At 46.6% G+C, this 16844-nt stretch overlaps 1 protein-coding gene across 7 annotated transcripts in view; it reads right to left on the bottom strand.

Annotated features, from left to right (window-relative positions):
- The window catches only part of ZDHHC14 (zDHHC palmitoyltransferase 14), a 264705-nt gene that overhangs the window by 44068 nt on the left and 203793 nt on the right, over positions 1–16844 (bottom strand). For 4 of the 7 annotated variants that reach the window (XM_081829203.1, XM_081829204.1, XM_081829206.1 and 1 more), the window contains exon 4: positions 9860–9958. The exons of the other annotated variants lie outside the window; for them this stretch is intronic. In XM_081829203.1, the coding sequence (XP_081685329.1) occupies positions 9860–9958 (99 nt within the window). The remainder of the gene's footprint in view (positions 1–9859; positions 9959–16844) is intronic. 7 annotated transcript variants of the gene reach the window in all.

Raw genomic sequence — 16844 nt, 5'->3', positions numbered from 1 at the left:
GGGTTCCCCTTTCTCCACAACCTCTCCAACATTTGTTGTTTCTTTCCCTGTCCATTTTTGCCATTCTAACTGGTGTAAGGTGGTATCTCAATGTGGTTTTGATTTGAATTTCCCTGATGGCTAATGATGATGAACATTTTTTCATGTGTCTGTTAGCCATTTGTATGTCTTCTTTGGAGAAGTGTCTGTTCATGTCTTCCGCCCATTTTTTGACTTGATTATTTATTTTTTGGGTGTTGAGTTTGAGAAGTTCTTTATAGATCTTGGATACCAGCCCTTTATCTGCATCTCAGCTTGGTCAGGAGAAGGGAAATAATAATCCCCATTTCCTTCTCCAAGAGTGTCTTGAGACTCATGTGAAAAAAATAGATGTAAATATGCAACTGAAATTTAAAACTCCTAATTTAAGTGTTACCTCTAAATTAAGTTAAATGTTTTTAAATGTATGAAATGGGATTTTTTTTTTTTTACCACCCAAATTAGAAAAATCTTGCCCTATGAGGTATCTTTTTTTTTTTTTAAATGATGACTGTTTGAGTGGTACGTATTGTTACCTGGCCTTTATGATTCTCATGTAATTCTTAGACACTAAATAATTCATGCTGCTCTAAACTTTTGGTAAGACCCAAGTTAAAATAGCTTTGCTGCCATGTCCCAGGATTGATTGTTTCTGGAAAGCAGCCTGGCAGGCTCACTTCACCTCCTCCTCCTTCTCACACTTTTATCCACTTTTATCTCCATGAGTTCCTGCCAGGCACTGTGCTAAGTACTCCACATGAATGGTGTCATTTACTTCTCAGGCAACCTGGTGAGGTTGATGCTATTATGCCCATTTTACAGATGAGAAAGTGCAGATGGAGAAGTTGGCACTGGAATCCAGGAGTTAACCCGAACCCTTAACCACCACCTGTTCCTGCCTCCTGTGCTGGTCGCTGTGAGCGCTGGGCCTGAGGGCCCGGCCTCTCCCTCCTGGAGCAGCATACTTGGGCACCCGCAATCCCAGGCAGATCACAGGAATGGGAACAAGACTGGAACATTGCCATCCCATGACTGGCACTTGTGTTGGTAAGCCCTGTGGGTCTCTTCTGGCTCAGGGCATCTGTCCTCTGCAGCATGCAGAGAAGGCCTAGTTCAAGTCTGGGGATGCCCACCCTCAATCAGGAAGCACACCAGTGTATAAACTGACCTCATTCTCAGCAGGATGAAAATCAGAAGTGGGAACTCGTTCAGAGACATACGGATTTGACAAATCTATCGAGACTGTGGGGCTTGGGGGTTCTTTGGGGGCAAAGGGGTGTATCAGGAAAGGTTTCCTACCCCTTCCCAACACTTCTTAGCTCCTTATCTGAAAATGAGTTCTATCTGTAATATCATATTAACTAATTCTGTGGCCTTAAAGTATTCATATATCACTTCTACACGGGGACTCAATTCCTTCATGTATAAAAAGTTGAATTCGATATGCCCCAAGGTCCCTTTGAGCTGTAAAATAAAATGCAAAACGACTCTGTGTTTTATTAGTACCTGTATGGATTTTTTACAGTATTGAGCCCTTGCCAATGTCCTATGAATTAAGATTCTACAGCTTTTAGCTCCATTTGTTAAAAAACTAAAACTTTCCATGTAAAACCAATGAGTAAATGTAGAGTTGCTGTAACCTTTATAACGCAATTTAACGTCACCTTGGGCGGTGGTGTGGAATCAAAGCATCCCCTACCACGGTCTCATCTACACCTCGCCTCCTCCCCCCCACTCTGGCTTTGCCATTACCTGGCGCAGTGCTGAGTCTCTTTGGGCATCGAGGGAGGGGGCTTGACAACACAAAACTAAGGTCCCTTCAACTCCTCAAATGGCAAACTGTACACACTTTTAGTTCCTTAAATTGTCTCAGTTTAACTTATATTTGTAAGGCTGGTTTCCAATGCTGGGGGAATTTTCTGCTTCTAGAAGGAGGGAAAGCATGCAGGGGAGAAGCAAGCCTTTGGGAGCAGCTGTGCCATGAGGGAGACCTGCTGGTGAGAAACAAAGATGACAACAAAACTTGAGAAGAGGGGAAAAAAAAAAAAGGTCTTTCTAGGGAAGCAAAGAGAAATAGTTGCCCAAAAAATGGGGGAGAAGGCAGGGAAAGACTTAGTTTGTAATATAAATAGTTTTTGAAAGGAGATGTAAGAAAGTTAATAGAAATGTGATGACTTTAAAAAGTGAATCAGCCCATTATGAGGTAGAAGGAAAGAAATCCTACAGTTCCTTAAATTTGGGGTCCTGAAGGGGCATCCTAGGAAGTGTCAGTTCCAATGAGGCAGGAGAATGGCATTGCCTTCACTGCTCTGGCTGTCCTGCCTGCCCTCGGAAGACTCAGAATGAGAGCCTCACCGTTAAACTCTTTGAGCTTCCTGGAATTCAGTTGCTGGATTAGAGATCTAGCTCATTATGACAAGATTGGTAATGTAAGTTCAAATTTGTATATCCTCAAGAAAACAGTCTTGAGGCATGGGTAGTCCCTGCTGTGTCGTGAAACTCTGAAATAAGCCAGTACCTGGGCGCTTGGGGAGTCTTACTTCCTGGCAGCCACTCTGAGCCTGCCCAGGCCCCTCTCAGCCTTGGCCCCCTACTGTCTGTGGGTCTGCAGGGCCAGAAATGCTGTCTGGGAATTCCCCTTCATTCTTCACAGAATAAAACAATTATCCTCTGAGTCTGAAAAACAAGCTCATGCAATCAACCAACACCCCTCAGAAATGTCTCCATTCCTCTCTAGAAACTCCAGGCCTTGAAATCAGTATTAATACCACCTGACATTGGGATGGCTTAAACATCTGTAGGGCTTTCTGGTTTTTAGTCCTTGTTTGCATTCGCTTACCCCACACTGGCCCTGGGAGATAGGCAGCACAGGTCCCAAGTACAGGTGAGGAGAGTGAAGCTGGGAGCCAGGCTGAACTGCCAAGGCCCTGGCTGCTCCATGCTGGGTCTGGGTCAAGAACCATTTTTGATGTCCCATTGCTGTTTTCCTCACCTTCTCCACACTCTCGAGTCACATGTTCCTTCACGTCCCATTACTGTGTTTTTTGAAGGCTTCGTCAATTTATCCCCAGAATGAAGGTTTCAGAAGTGAGTTATCTTGTGGGTATATTACGCGCGTAAAGCTAACAATTCTAAGGCTCTTCAAAACCTTTTAATTTGACTACATACATATACAGTTGGAAACCTGTGTTCCTGATGGGCATGCTTTTCTGGAGTAAGCACACTTCTGTGATCTTGTAGCAAAGATTTGATGTCATCTCAGGCACAGAGCTGTGTCGATGAGCAGGATACAATGACTCAATGGAGTTGATGATGATTCCCTTGGAAAGCAAACTGTGATGTGTTCAAAGTAGTAATCTTAAAAAAGAAATTTATCCGGAATGAAACCGTTTTGCAAAGCTTCTGAGACGTTTCATTTTTCTTAAGTTGAAACTGTAGACCCAACTTCATTACGAGTAGTGTTAAAACGTAAGACCAGCGCAAGGAAAGGATAGCAAATATGTACTGTGCTTTATACATTTTAGGGTGCTTTCCCATGTAACATCTCATCTGGTAATATAACCGTGTCCACGCTGTGTCTTGTGGGTACTGCTAATGCCTGTGTGCTACAAGATGACGTAGACAGATGTGGGACAGGAGAGCGAGAGGGGCCCATGCTCCCCCTCCAGCCCTTCTTCAGTCACATGGCTGATATTCATATTTATAATATTCATAATTGTCCCCAGTTTTGCACTTCTAAACAGTGGGACTCTGTGGCACCCTCTCAGAGTCAGGGGTTCTGGTGCCTCAGTCCAGTTATCCTGGGGACAAGTCCTGGCTGCCCTACTTTGCAATATAGAAGAAAAGCCAGACTCAGAAGGGCCGAAGGGATATTTGATGCTCAGAAGTCCTCTGTAGGGTTTTCCAAAATTCTCAAAGCATGCTGTCACTCTGCACAGATGTTCAGCCCCCTCAAGTATCTGCATCTCCAGCTGCTTGTGTGATTGGCATTCTAGAACATGTGCTTGGGATTCCACAGTCCCTTTGTCCCTTTGGTTCAAGGTTTGATGATCTGGTGCAAACATCCAGGTTTGGGAAGGTACAGTTGGGTGTAGGTAACCCAATCATTCCTGGTGAGCACAAGGCACTGAGGGTATGTTTGGATGATACTCATCCCAAGCTCCTTTACTTTTCGCAGATACTTTCGCCTTGACTGAGCTCTTGCTATCTTTCCAACTGCCCGCTAGGCATTCCTACCTACCTGTCTCATAGACACCTCACCTTTAGTGGGTCCAAAGCTACATTCATTATGCTTCCCTGTTTGCTCTCCTCACCACCAGCCTCATCTTAGCAAATGGTGCCCTCAAGGCATCTAGTTGCCCAAGGTAGAGAACGCATCCCTTTCTGCCCTTGTAGGCATTCCTCACGTCCAGCTGGCCAACAGGATTGCCCACTGTATTCCTGCTGTCTTTTCTAGGCTTCTGCCCCGTCTCTGAAGGTCATTGCAGTGCATATGCCCTTATCAGCTCTTTTGTGAACCACCGTAAAACCTTTCTGGGGCGCCCCATCAGTGCGTGCTCCACATGGTTGCTAGAAGGACCACCCAAAGCAAATAAGATCACATGAGCCCTTTGCTTGTACCCCCTGTGTGGTTCCTGATGCTGGGACCTCCCTCTCTTCATTGGGTGCAGCCTCGATGTGACACAGAACTGATGCGTTTCCAGACTGAGCTCCTTGGGTGCTGGGGGGTCCCTCCCCCAGTCATTCACCTTTTCTTCCCTTTCAACTAGAGCAGATAGACTTCTATCAGTTTTATATATTGAGTTTCCCCATTTTCTCTATTCATGTTCCACTTTCTAAAATGGCCCACTGCTCACAACCACACACACACACACACACACACACACACAGAATCAGCTAGTCAGTGTTCCCTGTAATTATTCCAAGCAGTCCCAAGTTAAGATCCCAGTATGCGTGGTATCCCGCTGTTGTAAAGTGACAGCCTGGTGTTGCCCCGTTGAAAGGACACTGGATTCTCGGGAGAGAGGACCTGCAACCTTAATCCTAAAGGCTGATTTAGCAATGTCCCTTAGGCAGGTTTGTGGGTCCCAGCAGCTGGATATACTGTAAAAGGTTCTTTCCAGTTCTAATATTAAAATCACATGGCTAAATACAAATGTCAAGAATTGAAGTCAATTGCGTCCATCCTACACAAAATTAGAAGTCCTGGCAAGCTTCAGCAGTAGAAACTATAAATAATTTATAAGAACTGGATCTCTTATAGACCCAGGTTAGGCCCAGAATGAACCGGTGTCTCTAAAGCACTCAGACTACAAAGTGCTACATAAATACTTCCCCTCCCACCAGAATCAGACAGCACGGACGTCTCAGACACTAAATATAGTGGGTTGTCTTCTTACTGGTTGCTGTTGTTTATAAAAAACATGCCAGCACTTCATTGAGTCACTCTGGTCTAGCCAGTGGATCATTAATTACTTTTTTAATCCAAGGCACTCAAAAAAACAGGCCAAACGTTCTATCTAATGGTCAGGATTGCCTACATAATTTGTGGGGCCCACTGCAAAATGAAACTATAGGGCATCTTATAGAAAATTTCATAAGAGGGGCGCCTGGGTGGCTCAGTCGGTTAAGCATCTCACTCTTGATTTTGGCTCAGGTCACGATCTCAGGGTTGTGAGATCAAGCCCCGAGCCGAGCCCTGGGTCACTTAAGATTCTCTCTCTCCCTCTCCTTCTGCCCCTCCCCGCCCCCCACTGGCACATGCACAGGCTTTCTCTCTCGATCTCTCTCAATCTCTCTTAGAAAGAACGCATAAGAATTTCAAGACAGCGACAGCAGAGCATTAAACTGACCTTGGATCCTGCACAGCCATGAAGTCAGACCTGCTGTCTGCCTGCCTGCTGTCCTGCCACAGGTTTATGGTCTGGGAAAGTGATTTTCTAACTGAGAAAGATTAATGGCTAGAAATTCCACCAGATTGTCTGAAAGGATTTACAAAGGGCATCTAAGAGCAAAGTAAAGCAGGGATGCAGTGATGAACTGTTAAACTTGCAGTAGGCTAACATCCCCTCCCACGTGGAGAGCCTAGGGGCAAGTGGAAAACTCCTCCTGGCTGACAAGCTGGAGCTACGGACGTCAGTTCCAGTGGCCAGGCCCCGGGAGGCTCGTGCTGCTGGCCCGGGCCTGGTGGAAGGTGTGACCGAGGATAGTATGACAGGAGTGAGGTTAATGAGGGAAGAAGGACGACAGGGAGGACTCGGGAGGAAGCAAAGGCTAAAACCCCACCCTCTTGGCTACTGTTTCCACCAATATCAGAAACTCAGGTTTTGACCTCTAGGGCAGTGGTTCTTATCTCTTTTTATTCCCAAATGCTTTGAAAATCTGATGAAAACTGTGCCCCGCCCCATGCACTCATACACAGCAGTTTTCATACAACTTCCCCAAGCCTGTTCTTAGACCCCGGGGTTAAGAATGGCTGATCTATGATTTACTTGGCTGAAAATGAAGTAACTCATTTCAAACAACAAATTTTCAAGTTGAGTTGTTCTAAGAAGGCAGGCAGGCAGGTGCCTACCTACTAATGGGTCTGCTAAATGTGTTGTACTCGGGTCCTGAAGAACCATGCCCTAAAACCCCAAGCCGGCTGGAGGCTGGCTCTCTGCTCACCCTGCATAACTGCCCACGGCCGCCGCGCACTCACAGAGAGAGGGAGCAGCTTTACTTACCGGGAGAGCCTATGTTTTATTCAGGGTTTTCCAAACCAAGGGCTGTGATTAAGTAGTGGGTCACGAAATTAATTTAGTTGGCCGTGACCAGCATTCAAATTTTAAAAAAGGAAGAAAAATAGCCTAGAAAATATCAAGGCATCTCATGTAATCAAGTTACTGTTTCATGAAACATTATCTGAGCATTTGTATACATTGAGTGCCGTGTATATGCATTTCTTACTGTGAATTGTGGGGACGAAAAAAGTTTGAAAGCAACTACTGCTTTCTTCAGATTTGTAGCTGGCACATGCCAGGCCCTCAAATACTTGCCCAGTGAATAAATATATGTAGATATCATATCTGCAAGAGGCCGAAATACATTTTCAATCATGCCATTTCCATTCTCCCAGAGCTGTATCAGGGTTATCTGTTTCTGATCAAACTTCTGTTTTCTAATTTTTTATCCTGTCTCTCGGAGTCTGAAGATGTTCATTTCTACTTCTAGAACTCTGAGAGTTTGAGGGTGGGGCGGTAAGTTTTATTTAGTGTAGATTGTAGGAAGGAAACTTTTTTGTTCCAGTTGAGAGCACTAACCTAGTCATAGAACCAAAAAAGCAATATACTTTTTTTAAGAGAGAAAGGTAAAATGGAGAGATGAAGGTAGATACAGCCAGAGGAATGTTTAATTGCTTTTTTTTGTTTTTCTTTCCTTGCCTCCTTTCCTTTGCTCCCTCCATCAACAAATATTAACTGAGCAGCTGCATGCCAGGCAAGGGGCCAGTTGCTGGGAATACGGAACAAGAAAAATAGACACCGCCTGCCTTCTTGGAGTGCACACTCCAAACTCCAAATAAGCCTTCGGTGTATCATATCAGGACGGCCGGGGCGCGTGAAGGCAGAGTTCAGAAAGCCGTGGGAGGCTTCCCAGGTCCCTCCCTGAAAGGTGGGTTGGAGTTCACAGGGGGGACTGTGGCTGGAGGACAGGGGGCCACGCTGGAGAGGTGGGCAGGGCGCACATCTTGCCGACCAGGTTAAGGATGTTGGCCTCCTTCCTAGTAACCACCTGCAGGAAGGCACTTTTAAGAAGGGTCATGTGATCACATTCTGTTTGGAGTCACAGAGGGTGGATCGGATGGGGAGAAGAGATGGATGGCGGAGGCCACCAGGAGACCCCCGGTCAAGGTGAGAGGTGATGGCAGCTTGCCGCTGGCCCTGGCAGAACAAAACCGGTGACAGGGGTGGAGCTGGGACCCGCCCAGTAAGACAGAGAAGCATGGCGGAGGAGGAAGGAGTCAAAGTGACTCTTAGGTGTTTGCTACTCGAAGTGTGACCCACAAACAGTTTGGCTCTCAGCAAGGTGGGGGTCACAGGAAAAGCTGATGTGGGATGTCTCTGAGCCGAGGTCTGAGCTAGAGCCATCAACTTGAGGGAAAGACAGCCTTCAGGAAGACAAAGGGAGCCGACTCAGAGCCGAGCACACACTCCCCAGGGACAAAGCCAGGAACCACACACACATCAAGGGAGACAGCAAGTCAAAAAGATACACGTGGTGGTGGTGGTGGGGGGAGGACAGTGAGACCAACAGAAACAGACTTTCATGAGGTAATTGCTTGTGGCTTTCCTGGGTGTCGAAAAAAAGTATTTTTAAGCGGAGTTGCAGTTTGACAATTATAGGTAGAAATGAGGCGAGCACTTCTTGGCCAGATAAAAATAAAACCCATGGCCAGAGACCACTCTCCTCTGGCTTAGGTCCAGTCTACCTTTGCCTCAGAAGGAGGTCTTCGAGCAGCGCACATAGACACCGGGCTGGAGTCCCATGGCGCCCACCCGGGATAGGCGGAGAAAGGGCCCCAGGGCCCCAGAAATTCTGTCGTTGAAACATTCCTGTTGCTGGGGTATGTGCCTTCCAAAAGATCTCATCAGACACACGGTCTCTCTTTTTTGAAAACCATTTTTAAATAAATGTGCAGAATAAAAAAGACACATTTAAAAATGATTTTAAATGCGTTATTGTCAATTATCAGAGTCCTCTAACAAAGCATTTTTTCTCAAGTGCAGATATAAACTACTCCCACTCTCATGTGAGAGTATCTGACCCAATCATCCAGAAAGTCGCACAGGGTGAGGCCCTTGCAGGGTTCTGTTTCCTATTGTGGTTTTTTTTCATTCCACGGTTATAAATTGGAATTCTGATTATGAATTGGCTGCCCAAGTAGCTTGGCCACAGGCAGAGAAAGGGGTGGTTTTGCATGGTGGGAGAACTCTGGCCCCTGGGACAGGAAGTCACAGTCATTTGCTGAAAACGAACACAGTGGCATCCTGGCTTTGCTCATTCAGTGTGGGAGCTTGGCTAACAATGTCACAAAGGGATGGCTCTGTCCCCACCCCACCCCCTACACTGGCAGAACCCGGACCTCACTCCTGTGAAGTGCAGGCTCTGAGACCAAGGCTGCTCACCTCACCTGCCTTGTCTCATTTTGGGTGTGAGCCCTCCCGCCATCCCAGCCTCACCTGCGGTGACTCACGAGAACGAGATGTGTGACCTCACTCAGACTTGGTGGGCCGGGCAGGTTACTTGATTATTCCCACTCTTGGGTCCAGATGGTCTCAGATCGACCCAGTTCAGCTGTCTGCGGACAATGGGTTGTAAGGGGGCTGGGGCCTCTCCTTGGGCAGCAATGATGCCACCAAAGGACCCCTTTGGGAATCTGAAGCCCCTTGCCCCACAGGGATGAGAATGACGAGGACTCACCCTACAAAGTCATGGGCAAAATTTCTAAAAAGGTATGTTAGGATGTTGTTTCCCACTTTTCTCTCGAAGAAACTGTTGATGAATTTTAGCCAGAAAGTCAAGGACAGGTTGGACACTGGTCCAGCCGGGATCCACCTCTGAGGGCCCCTTGCTTGCCCCTGACACCCCAAGGCAAGGCTCCCACTCCTCCTGTCCTCGCTTACATGCTTGCCCACAGTCCCACTTTTGCCCACGGACAGTCCCTTGTCACCTGTGGGCTCTCTTGAAGGACTGGCTTCTTCGTCATTCTCTATCCTGTGGCTCCAGCACTGGGGACAGACCCTGTTTGTGGCGGGACTGGAAATGGACTCCTCGTTAGTGGCAACTGAGGACAACAACTCACCCTGCTCACCACGAAGCTCAGCACTCTTCTTGGTGTCACTGTGTAAACTGTAAGGAGCTGGACTAAGGAGGGGCGTGAGCGTGCTGGCCGTGGGGCCACCTGCTGGGCGAAGGGAGCAGAGTTACTGTGGGGTCTGCCCTCTGGCTGGCATCCTTGGCAGCTCCTGGGGTGGCATGTCCTGTCCTAGTACTGCCTGCTCTCAGCCCCCGGCAGGCTTCTGACCCCAGCGCCGCTGAGGCCCCCCCATTCACCACCCTCCCTTCCCCCATGTTTGCCTTTTTTGCTCCCTCTTCTTTATTTCTCTTCCTATGATTTTCTAGCACTTCCCCACCCTCTTTCCTTTCTTCCCTCTCTGTGTCTGACTTCACAGACACCAACCAACCACTCCCAGCTGGACATCATAGCCCCGGCTCTCTGCAGCTGGTCCCATTGTTTCTGGGTCCTCATGTTTAAACGGCTATGAATCGAGTTTCGAACCAAGAGCCAGAGGCTTCCAGGCAGTCAAACTGAGTTATGTACTGTACAGACTCAGGTCAGCATGCCATGATTCAATTAAAATATGTGAACTCCATTTTTCTTTAAAAGCATTAATGTTTAACATGGGGAAATAATCATACTTTCAAGAGATAAAGGGCTCAAACACTCATTCCCCTTTGCCCCAACGCCATGAGTTCAATGAAGCACGGAGTCCTGCTGGCTCTTCCCCTGAAATATTTCTGGAACCCATCCATGTTGTCTTTCCATCTCCATGGTCGCTCCCCTAGCCTGGGCCAAGGGAACCTGCCCCCAGCCCGGGGCAGCAGTCCCCCCACCCATCTCCTTGGCTGTCTTGCCACCATCCATTCACTGTTGGTAATGGACAGAGGCACTTTCTGAAACACAGAGTTGATAAGGTCACTGTGTTGTCTCCTGCTCTTGGGGTAAGATGGAGACTCCTCCCCAGGTTTGGAAGGTGCGTGCTTACCTCCTGCCTCTCATTTAAACCCTCTCTGCCTGGACTCTCCACGTCAGCCTCTTCCTCGGGTCCCTCCTTTTGCCTGACAACCCGTGCTCATCCTGTGCTTCTCAGACTGGATGCTCCTTCCTCTGGGTTAGGAATCACTCCTGCGTGTTCCCACATGACCCTGTACTTTCCCATTATTCATTTGCCTCCCTGTTCCATGGGTGTGTGTGTACGTTCCTCGGGGGACACCTGTAAGCTCCTTGCAGGCAGGAAGGACCCTGTTAACCACATTCACCACGGTCTCCCCAGTGCCTGTCTCACACAGGGCCTGAGGATCGACAGTCAGTAGATATTCCTTCAACAGCTGTAAGAAGTGTTTACACAGTCACGCATACAGCCCTAAAGGATCATGAGCCCACAAGCCCACTGCTTCCCTGAGCACAGGATTTTAATAATCCCAGGCACACACACTGGCGACTTTCTATCCTATGGCAAAGATTCAGTGTGATCAAAGATGGAAAAAATGCAGTTTTTCTGTTCAGCTAATTGGACTGAAAAACCTATAAATCAGTTACCAATAAGCAATGGTTTTTCAGGCACAAACCACTTGTAGAAAACTGGTTACTTTTATCATGTGATAACTGGCATACCACTCTATTACGATATTGTTGTGATTTAACTCCTAAGAGTCAAGAATATGCTCTGTAATACCACCTTATTTTTGCCCACTTTCAGTGGAAAGGTATGTGATACAGACCATTATATAACGCATGTGGGGCTGGGAAATGATCTTTGCTTCAAATTTAAGACAATGCCAGATTATCCTTTGTGGGGAGGTTTTAATTTCTTTAACAACACCAAGGGTTGTTTTCTTCCCAGTATTTCTCAGCAGTATAAAGGGATCAAGACAAGAACAATGGGAAGGAAGGGATTCTCAACAACTTTTAAGTAACTTTCAAGATGGATTCTATCTACCCAAGAGCACAGAGAGGCAGTGAAGACGAGGCTCACACAGCAAATCCTGCCTCTGAACCGGCCCGCCCACCTCACAGGAAGCTGTCTCTGTGCTGCACACCTGCATTTGTTTTGAGAGAGAAAGAGGAAGAAAAAGAGGAAGGAAGAAGAACAAGCCCAGTGTCATTTGTTTTCTTAAAAAAAAAAAAAAAAGCTTTTAAAAATGGCATTCTTGGACGCCTGGGTGGCTCAGTCAGTTAAGCATCTGCCTTCGGCTCAGGTCATGATCTCAGGGTCCTGGGATCCAGCCCCACATTGGGCTCCCTGCTCAGTGGAGAGCCTGATTTTCCCTCTGCCGCTCCTCCCTGCTGTGCGTGTGCCATCTCATATAAATAAATAAAACCTTAAAAAAAAAACAAACCCCAAACCAAAAAACAAATGGCATTCTTGAAAAAAATGTTACTGTTATTACTTGAAAAAAAAAGTCAACACAATCCATCTGGTGGGTGGTGGAGTGGGGAGAATATGTTACCTGTCATCCTCAGAAGTCTATTTTCTAACAAGTGAAGAGTCTAAACAAGATTTAACCAAGGGTTCTTAACTTCTTGTGTGTGCTGTGAACCCTGTCAGTTGCCTCATGGAGCTTACAGACACCCCCCTTCTCCGTGTGCTTTTAAATTCATAAAATACATGAGAGGACAAAAGAAACCAATACTAAGTATTATTTTCAAAAGAATTTAGAGTTGTGACATAATAAAATGCATGTTTATTTATTAACATGCCAGATAACAGAAGCTATAGTTTATCGGCCACCGTGATTGTGAAGCAGCGACAAATGGAAATGTTAGTCTGAGTATCTGTCACCGTGAGGGCATCAGAAAACGTCTGTGGTCTCTTGTGGTGACTAGCACTACTCGTGTGGTTTGTGGCCCGGATTCATGATTGAAGGAAATATTAAATTTCATTGAGAGGTTCATGAGAATAAAGATGTGATTGTTTTTCCCATCCAAGCTCACAGATCCCTGAATTCCATCCACGATGCCCAGATCAGGAATGAAGCAAACTCTAGAAGCAAGGTGCTTGGTCCCTGGTCAGGCCCTGTCCTTGGAGGGAGCCAGGCCCATGGAATAAGCTGCATTTCTGCAGCAGGGGACCACAACCCTGGTCTGCCCATCCTCACAGCAACTGAGTTCTGACCCTGAGCCCGTCGGGGCCTTGCTGTATCCAGGCCGTCGGGGTGGATCACTGAACTCTCTCCCATGTGGGGCTCACAGCTTCCACTCAAGTTGCTGGTACCTTCTGATTCAAGTAAGCAGCTCACCTCATTAAACTCTCCCCTTGGATCTTAACGGACCTGAGCCCTGAGAAGGCCCCATCCAAGTACAAGAAGTCTGTGGTATGTCAATTCAGGGGGTAATATAACCACACAGTACAGTTTCGGGAGGGTACTATAACCGTCATATGCACACACGAGAGATTTTTAATAATTTAAAGTTCTTACACATGTCCTTCGTCTTGTTAACCTTTCAATAATCCTGGGACAATAACTAGCATGCTGAGTTTACTTAAGGCTATGCATGGGTCCAGCGAGGTCATGGTAGACACCCTCTCTACTCATCCTGGAGCCTTCAGAAGCTCTTAGAGGCTGGTGAGCAAGGGTGACTCATCTTCCTACTCTCCCTGCACGCTGCAGCCCTGCCCGGAGCCCAGGCACAGAGCCGCACTCAGTGTTGGATGAGTGGCGTGTTTCTACCGGGCTGGGGTAGAGGTTACTGTCTTTCCTCCCATGTTAAAATCTTACCGTCCGCCTCCCGCTCACCTTCCGGCTCAGCTGAGTTTCTCCCTGCGCTGCATCTGTGCGTTAAAGCTTTCCCATAGGGCTTGGGAGAATGCCTTCTCGTTCAGGCTACTTGAGTCTTGCTGTGTGACCGTTTGCAAGTTCCTGCCCTCTCTGAACCAGAGTTCTCTATCCAGTGGGGATGATGCTCTCCACCCCGACTAATGCACAGCCTGGTTGTGAGCAACAGATGAGAGAACATATGGAACCACCTCCTAAAGTAAAAAGCCCTACATAAATACATGATGTTATCATAAAAACCCAAGAACTATTTTAGTATACATTGTTTCTGTGTATTCATTTCCCTTCCTTAATAAAAAATATAAAATCTCATGTTTATAGACACATTAGTAATTTTTTTTACATTACTAATTTTTATTTATTTAATTTTATTTTTTTAAAGATTTATTTATTTATTTTTAGAGAGTGAGAGCATGCATGCAATCAGGGGGCAGGGCAGAGGGAGAGGGAGACAAGCAGACTCCCCACTGAGCAGGGAGCCAGATGCGGGCTCCATCCCACGACCTTGAGATCATGACCTGAGCTGAAATCAAGAGTCGTCTGCTTAACCAGCTGAGCACCTAGGCGCCCCACATTACTAATTTTTAAATAAGTGATTCTTCTTCCCCTTTTCCCAACTTAATCTTTCCATGTCAATTAGTCTTTTATTTAAAACACTTTTCAACGTTTTGAAAATAAAATAAAACTTAACGTATTCTAACAAACCAAATTATTTTCATAGCTTTTTCTTTTTAATGTACAAACCTGTACTAAGCTTTCAAAACAAGAGCGCACAGGTTATTGGTCACTATCCAAGTGTTCAGCCTTTAACAGCTCAGTCCTGTCCGACCGCTACTGACAGTGGGTGGAATTTTGTGAAACATTAATTGTTTAACACCCAACAGCAAGCAGCTGGATCAGCTGATGGGCCTCAGATATGTTGGAAGAAGAAACTTCATGGCTGGTGATGTACATTTTATCCTTTGCCTCCCTAACTCCCAAATCCATTGCTGGAGGACAATTTCAATTTTGGGCAGCTGAAGAAAACAACAGACTGTTGGACTATAAGACACTATATTGTAAAAAGATGAATAGACACACAGCCTTAGAAACTGACTGGTCTTCAGTCTTCGAGTCTCCCTGCAGGTGACGGATTGGATAATTTCAGCAAATACTCACTTTCCTCCCTCTTGAGTGGAGTATCCTTCCCTGGCCCACTGACAGATCATGGTCATGGTCATAGGGTCATCTGCCTTGTTTGGCCAACGGAGGCTTAGCGCATGTGCTGTAAGCAGAGGCCTTAAGAGCCACTGCTGGCTTTGGTGCCCCATCATGCGGCCAGTGACCCCATCGTCAGGAGAACATGCCCCTGCTAGCTGCAGTCCCGTCAGCCCGGGTCCTCAGAATCAGATCGGAGGAGAAGACTCACCCTCATCAATGCCCAGAGCCAAGCCCCGCCAGTTCCCAGAGCTGCCCCACAGGCACACGAGAAAGAGAAGTGCGATTTGTTAAAAGCCATGGAGATTTTGGAGGGTGTTTGTCATATAGCGTCCCTGGACAGTAGCTAACTAATACATCTCATCGACTCACTTTACACTATATGAGATTAGTCCTCCTAAGGCCAGATTTTGATCGTCTCCATTTCCTGTTCCAGCATTACGTGCTAATGGCTGAGTCTGGTCCCTCCTTCTTGGACAGCATCTGGGGCCTCAGGGAGGCTGCCATCTGATTTTTCCAGACTTTCCTCCCATCTCATCCCTTTGGGAGAATTCATCTGAAATGACCATCCTAAGGTCAGACTAGATATCCTGAGTGTTGCGAACTTGTCAAATACTCTTTATGGTGTTAGTGAACTTTCATACGTAGGCAGAAAACTTCTCAAGGGCAGGAGGCCTGTCTTGTACTTCTTTGTGCTCTCCTTCCACGTAACAAACAATCTGTTGCTGGAGGCCAGTTCCAATTCTAGGCCACTCAAGTCAACAGTGGATTATTATGAATACATACTTTTGGGTTCGCTGTAAATGCTTATGTTACTTCTACCCCTGTTGGCAAACTGTGTCAACACCCTCCTCAGACACCCAGAGAAAAGATGGCCCTAAGGGGAGCTGGAGGAGAAATACAGCCTTATTGATGAGTTTTCAACACTTCCAGTGCATGGCTTCTAGCAGGCTCCAAAGATGGCAGCTACTTATTAATATTAACATTTCAAGGTGGCAAATCACCTTAGCAGTTCCTCTTCCGGAAGTGGCTGCCCACTGTAGGAAGCCTCACGGCTGGCCTGCTCTCTGTGAGAGATGAGCAGTTCCTGAGGCTTCCACATGGCCTGACCTCCAGGCTGGAACCCTGTTTGTTCCCCTGGCTCTCAGCCTTGACTGCGACTAAGAACCCCCTGGGAACTGTTCTAAAATGCAGACTCCCAGGCCCACGTAGTCCGTCTTAAAGCGTTTATATGTACTTACATGTACTTATACATATAACAAATATGTTATGAAGTAGATTCTTCTGCAAGATGAAAGACTGAGGAGTTTCATTTTATTTTGGTTATTGCCTCAAAAGCACCTCTAGACCCTCAATGTTAATGTTTTTTTGGAAGAAACTCCTGGAAGCAGAACGCAGAGGACCTCATCGTGGGGAGAGCATGTTGAGGAAGAGATTGCCAGGGAAGAGCCTGGCTACTCGGCTGGAACAAGAGGGTGGCTCCAAGCTATGCTGTGAAGGCTCCACGGAGGATGGTGCAAAACCAAGAAAAGAGCTGAGGCCAGCCGGGGACCCCGGAGAAGGGGAGTGGGTGTGATGTACGGGATATGAGAGCTGGCAGGAACAGACAGAGCAGACAGTGTGGAGGCAACCAGAAATGGTTTTCATTTGACGCAAGAGGAGGTAACAAGACTTCCAGGAAAGAATGTCTTCTTACTGTCAAGTAAGTCAAGAAGGTTACTTGGAATTCTGTCATCTGTCATGTGAGCTAATAGCACTGAATCATTGTTAATGAGTGACTTAATTAAAACCCCCCTCTCTTTCTGAAAAAGGACTTGAGCTGTTTATAAGCAAACCAGGAATAAGTCAGCACCAAAAATACACATCCCCCCCGCCCCCCGGTCTAATGTACATTGCTCAGAGGTGGGTAAATTTGGCTCTGAACTTCTGATATGACTAAAACCTTTTATGAACACATGGCAGTTTTCTGCACAGTTGTGAACTGAATTCCGGCTCTCTCCCCAGTCCTTCAACGTGTGAGTTACATCACAATG

This window comes from Leptonychotes weddellii, chromosome 8 (genome assembly GCF_054177405.1).
Source record: "Leptonychotes weddellii isolate Sample4059 chromosome 8, ASM5417740v2, whole genome shotgun sequence".
NCBI classification, from domain to species: Eukaryota; Metazoa; Chordata; class Mammalia; order Carnivora; family Phocidae; genus Leptonychotes; species Leptonychotes weddellii.
This window is presented reverse-complemented; position numbering and strand designations above follow the sequence as displayed.